At 52.4% G+C, this 5967-nt stretch overlaps 1 protein-coding gene across 1 annotated transcript in view; it reads right to left on the bottom strand.

Moving 5' to 3' along the window:
- Window positions 1-5773, bottom strand: part of CCNT1 (cyclin T1) — a gene marked incomplete at both ends in the record, with an annotated part of 6588 nt that extends 815 nt beyond the window's left edge. Inside the window, 7 exons of the mRNA XM_010077883.1 lie at window positions 5-481; window positions 833-903; window positions 1237-1400; window positions 2909-2954; window positions 3330-3392; window positions 4740-4800; window positions 5649-5773. Of these exons, the coding sequence (XP_010076185.1) occupies window positions 5-481; window positions 833-903; window positions 1237-1400; window positions 2909-2954; window positions 3330-3392; window positions 4740-4800; window positions 5649-5773 (1007 nt within the window). The remainder of the gene's footprint in view (window positions 1-4; window positions 482-832; window positions 904-1236; window positions 1401-2908; window positions 2955-3329; window positions 3393-4739; window positions 4801-5648) is intronic.
- Between the last annotated feature and the right edge of the window lie 194 nt (window positions 5774-5967).

The raw sequence follows: 5967 nt of genomic DNA, 5'->3' as shown, positions 1-5967 counted from the left end.
GTGCGGCGTAGGCGTACTGAGACCGCACGTTGGCCTCCATGTTCTCCAGCTGCCGCTTCTGCGCCGCCAGCTCCTCGGCGTGCTTGGCCCGGTACTCCTTCAGCGATACTTTGGCCGCCGGAGCGTTCTTGCCGCTGGGTTTCGGATAAGCAGCGCCATCTTGCTGTAAGGGATGCTCAGAAGCTGAGGAGGAGCTTTCCTTAGTCCGGTGAGTCTGGCCAGGTTCCAGTTTGGGTGGAGGATGCTGGGACAGCCAGTGCTCAGACTGGGACATCTCGGCACTGCTGTGCTCGCTGGGTGAGTCTGCTGCGGCCGGCAGGGACGGCCCTGCTCCGGCGGTCGTCGACATGCTCATTAACCCAGCAATGTTCATGTCCGAACTATTGTTCCGAGAAATCATGTTGAGGATCGTCTGCTCTGACAGGCTCTCATCATCGCCGTGGTCGTCGAGCTTCGACTTCTTGGCTGCGGCTTGAGAGGCCTGGAAGAAAAGCAGCGACAGGTCATTGACGACGCGGGCTCTCGTTAAACACGGATCCACTGCACCCCTACCCGTCCCTCGCGGAACACACAACCCCGCCAGCCGCAGGGCTTGGAGCCGCTGATAAACCGAGGTCTCTACAGAGTTAATTCGGAACAGATGAGCTCAAGCACCGAAGCAACATTTTGCAGACGCGCATCGTTCAGATTTCGCCCCCCACACACACGCCCTTCAGCCGCCGCCTTGGCACTGTCATACCGAAGATGCCACACAGCCTCATGCACAGAGGAAAAAAAAAAATCCCAGCCTGTGTTCTCCTGCGAGCACCCGCGCTCACGAGCGGACTCTTACCCGCCAGTTACGGATGCGTTTAAGCCGGTTGGGAGTCTTCTCAAGGATCTGCAGGAATTCATGAGTCAGTTCTGCAGAGGAGACACAAAACCGAGCAGGAGGGTCAGTGGTGGGCAGAGCAGCGCCAATCCATCAGGACAACCCCCTAATTACTGACAAATGGAGCTACTGGTGTGATGGAGCTACTCCAGGAGGGGAAATTCTGAGGACTAGGATCCCTGACCGCGTTTAAACTCGTCTCGCTGCGTGCCTTTTGCCATCTCTGTTGTACCAAAGTGGCTGCGCTGGAAACCTTGGAGGCGGTGAACTGGCCGGTGGCCGTGTCTGAACGGCAAAGCCAGGAACAGAGATGCTAAAATAACGTGAGAGCCTTTGGTGGGGGGAAACCTCGCTCCAAAACTTACCATCTAAGAGTTCCAGAGTTACAGTGCCATCAACGTATTCCCACCAGTGCTTCCCGTCCGTGGAGACTGGGATCTCCCAGTTGGACCATTTACAAGCCAGGTGGATACAGACGCAGGCCACAACGGGAGGGGTGTACTGCAGGCTGAAGGTGGTCAGGTGCAGGCTGACGTGACCAGCAGGGAGAGAGAAACAAAAATCCGTCAACTCCCAAGCTTCAACTTCAGCGCTCGCAACCGCCCACTGAACAGATGCTGAGCACGAGGTGGACACGGGGGGGAAGTTCCTGCCATTCCTCCCCCAGTACAACCCTACTGTTACGGGCGTCTCTATCCCGCTCCACCAATTTGCTTGTTCCTTGCCCGTTTCTGCTCCAGATTATTTGGGTCCGGGGGAACTTTTCTCAGCTCCAGGCTCTGCGGCTCGTGCGGAAGCAGCCAGGCACGCTGCCACCCCCACCTCTGCTGCGGGCGCTGCTCAATCCGAGAAGAAACTCAAAACACTTCCAAATGTGTGGGGATGGCATTGGAGGAGCAAACTGGCCCTCTTCAGCTTTTAGGGGTCTGGTCCTTCCTAAATTTTTTTTTTTTTTAGGAAAAGCACTGAAGCTTCGGCAGTGAATAGCACCATAGGCTGGAGTGACTCAGGAGCGCCTAAAACCAAAAACTTGTAATTCCGTGGCTTTGCAATTATTGCTGCAGGGATAAAATATGTTTCAAGGATGCATTCACCCCCACATGGCTAACACCGCCTTCCCCTGCCACTCCTTGGTGCAGGAAACCCACGCAGCGCCCTTTGGAGCTCGGGAGCACCCTCAGCACCCCACTCTCCCGGCACGCTGGGGAGGGGAGCAGGTAACACCGGAGAGGAACGACTCGCCCGAGGCCATGCCAGGGCTCCGAAGCGTTCACCTAAACCGTCTTTTCTCCCATCCTTTTACTTCTGCGAGCTCTGGCACAAAACCACAACATTTTCCACGTCCACAACTCAGTCTGTTCCAAACATTAACTCTGTGATCTGCCTGAAGCTGGTAATCTAGGAAATTAAATTTAAATTTAAAAAAAACCCATAGGACGTCCCAACACAAGGGCTGGCATCACCCTTGCTGTGAAAATCTAGTGACAAAACTACCCTGACCTCTCCAGGTGAAAAAAATGAGGGTTATTTCTTTTTTTTTTTCCCCCAAGACTGTCTGTCCACTCATGCAGAGCAGACACGACTATAATTTTCTCTCGTAACACTTCATGCCTGCATCCAACTCCCCTTTTTTTCCCGTTACACCCTAGATCAGCCTTTTCTGGGGTTCCAGCTGTGTTTGTTGACAATTTGCACAGCACCTGCTTCAGTGGAAATTCTCTTAACACCTCGGTACTAAGCAAGTAAAAATGTATATATTCATTTCAAGTCTACCTTTTTGTTTTGTTTTAAACTTTCACAGCTGTCTAACTCCCCCTAAAAGAAAGGGGTGAAGTTCCCCAGTATGGGCCTGGCGTGCACGGGCGATTTTGCAGCTGGTTTTGCCCAGCAGCTAGCAGGAGAAAGGGCTCCTGCTCTTCCTGAGGCGAACCGAGCGATCCCCGGTCGCTTGCAGGCTGACCAACGCCCCGGGGTCACCAGTAATCTCCTCCAGATGAACACCCTCTGTCAAATAGGAATCAATTGTAAAATAATAACCTGTTGGTAGCCATGAAATAGGAGGTTTGGGCCAAGTCCTTGCTGGCTGAAAGAGAAAAGGAAAAAACAGGGTGTTAGTCGGCATATCCTGACAAAGGTTATTCCGTTTTAGAGCAAGAACCACGGGCTTCTCGCCGCTGCACACAAAATAAGAGAGCCGGCACGGTTCGACTGACTCCACTGCACAGCTGGAAGGATTTTGGGAATTACTGTACGTGGGGAGCTTGGTGTGGCTCTGCAGAGCCACAGCATCGCCTCAGTCGGTTGCAACCGCCTCTGTTCTGACATTTGTTGTGGGCATGAGGGAGACCGACCACGGGCGAGCTCTCGGTCAGCCCCGGCTGAGCGCTACGCCATATTTTCACAGCTTTTCTCTATCCAGCGGAGATTACACAGAGGAGAAGCCGCCCGCATCGCTTACCTCGTACAAGCTGCGTGCACTTCACCACGTGGGTATGGGGGTGGTCGATGGTGATCTCAAAACCTGGAAGAACAGAGACAAAATGGCCGTCAGAGAGCCGGCAGCACACCCCCGCAGATCTACGAACCTCACGGGTCCTGCTCCTGGGGACAAGACCTTCTCCCCTTCCCTCCTACGGCGCCTGCGCTCTGCTCGGAGGCAGGAATAGAGGAGCCCGTTTTCCTGGAGCCAGCAGACTCCAAGTTCTCCAGTCACCAAACCCAAAGGTCACTGCTGCTGCCAGACCTCCAAGCAGCTAAATGACTTCTGCGCTTGAAAGACCTCACTGAAAACAAAACAACTATTAAGGATTTTTAAAAATAGCAGGACAAAGCCTCTTAGAGCAGCTGGGAGGAAGGAGAAGACAATGGCATCTGCTCAAAGGAATTTCTGTCACCCAAAAAGCTAAGAGGAAGCAGACGTTTTCCCTTTGAAGGAGCCTACAGCACTAAAGACAACTGAACTTAATCCCCGCTTCGGTTTCCTATTCACTTTGGGCATTATGTTTTAAAGAAAAGAAAAAAAAAAAATTCAAAATGGGTCCATGTGTGCAACAGATTTGGTTCTTCCCATGCAGAACATTCTAGAAGAACCGGGACGTTAAAAAAGGCAACTGGAGAACCCCATTGTTGCAGAACTAGGGTGACAGCTCACATCACCAGAGCTGTCCCTCTGTCCCCTCGCCACCGAGGGGTTAGTGGCATTTCCTCTGAACCAAGTCAGAAATGACAAACGCTCCTGGGCATTTCGGAGTGGAATGCTATCTACAAACTGCCTCTGAAACAGCATATATGTTAGTAAAAACGAGCTTTAACAGTATGTTTGAGAAAGGAACAGGATACCGGATCCACTGGCCGCAGCCCTACACGTAGGCTCCAGCTTCTACTTTCAAAAAAAAAAAACCCAAAACTGTTGCTGGTTTTTGGGTTGTTGAGTTTTTTGGTTGCCTTTTTTTTTTTTTAATGTTGAGCTATCTGACCAACACCTTAACTTTCAGCCCAGGTTTTGTTAGACATCTCTGACCACAGCACCGGAGCATTATTGACATCACCATGGAGAACAGCAACGGTGTCCCAGCGATACAAAACCTGCTGTGGGGGGGAAAAAACAGAGACGAGCCACACTTCCACGCTTGAATTTTCACTGAGCATTGAACCTGACACAAGTTATATCTGAAAAAACTGATGTTAAAACAAAACCAGAAGGAGTGGGTGTGAAAAATAAAGTTTGTTGCTTGGGCTCTTGCCCTCCCCCAGCCAGCTGTGCGTCTGCCCTCCAGCTGTGGAGAAGACTGCGGTTAGGCTCTCCGCCCTGCGGAACGCTCCTGGGTCTGGGATTCGTGTGGCAGCCTGTCTGCTTTGAAAAACTTACCTAGGGTCTGCAGTATTATGCTCTCTAGAATGACCAGGTCTTGGGCTTGTTGCAGGTAAGCCTGGGGTTGAGAGGAGAGGCAAGTTACTCACGACGAGGCACTCTGGATAAAGCCTGCACATTTTCTAACACCCCTTTTTGCTCAAGGGAGGCAAAAAATAGCAAAGGGGAATCTTTATGCCGATCTGCACGGGGGGAACGGGCACAGATTCCCTGCCAGAAAAGAGAAAGCAGAGTGCCGGGGTGGACCCGCTCCCGGCTGCGAGGGGCTGGGTGCGTCGGGATCCACAGTGGCCCTCTCAGTCCTGGCCCCTTGCACTGCACGGGACAGCTACACGAGAGGAATTAGAGGAATTTACAAATGCTTTTTTTTTTTTTTTTTTCCCCTCCCCCTTAAGCTTTCCTGGATAAAGCTGCCCCTTTTCAGCAGGCTGGGCTGCTCAGTTCCAGGTAAGACGGGCTGTCTTGAGAGCCGGGGAATCGGCAACATTTTTAGTACCGTGTGGGGACAGAACGGACCCAAACCGCGCACACCACCTCCTGCTCTGCCACAGGCACCCCGCAATTGCAGTGGCCAACACCCGCACCCTCCTCAGCAGCTTTTTCACGCGGACGCTGTTACACAGCACGTCCCCGTCACATTTGCAGCCGCACAGCGGAGGAGAACACCAGAGAGGTTGCCACAGAGCAGGAAAAAAAACCCTTCTGCTGTACAGAAGGCAAAAGCTCTCGGCAGCGTAAGAGCAGTCGAATTTAAAAGCTGTCACCGACCATCCTAGGACCCAGCCACTGGCTTCGAGAGCACGTGTGGCAAAACCAAGCGCTGCAGCCGCACAATTCAGGATGCGGCACGCTGCTGCCACTCCCGCTCCTCACCTCAGAGCCCGGTTCTCCGATCTCAACACTTACCTCGCTCTTGGTGTCCAGCAGAGGTTCCAGGGGATGCAGGCAGGCGTGTGCTACCTTGATGACGTGCTCCAGCTTACGAGGCTGCTCCTCCACCTTGGCTGCCAAAAACAGAGCTGCTGGAACCACTGACTGCAGAGGAAAAAAAAATATTTTTTTTTCAGTTAGTAAGTTCAAGATTAAAGCAAACAAATCTGGCTCATTCTAAAATAACTATTCCTTTAGGAAACAAACCCTGTGGAAGTCCAGCCACCACCCCAAGGGAAAAGGGTCTCTGGTCAATACCGGCTGCTACAAACCACCCTTCCCCTTTCCCAGCCCC

Source organism: Pterocles gutturalis, unplaced genomic scaffold (assembly GCF_000699245.1).
Source record: "Pterocles gutturalis isolate BGI_N339 unplaced genomic scaffold, ASM69924v1 scaffold16648, whole genome shotgun sequence".
Classification (NCBI taxonomy): domain Eukaryota; kingdom Metazoa; phylum Chordata; class Aves; order Pterocliformes; family Pteroclidae; genus Pterocles; species Pterocles gutturalis.
The sequence above is the reverse complement of the archived record's forward strand: the minus strand, read 5'-3'. Positions and strand labels throughout refer to the sequence as shown.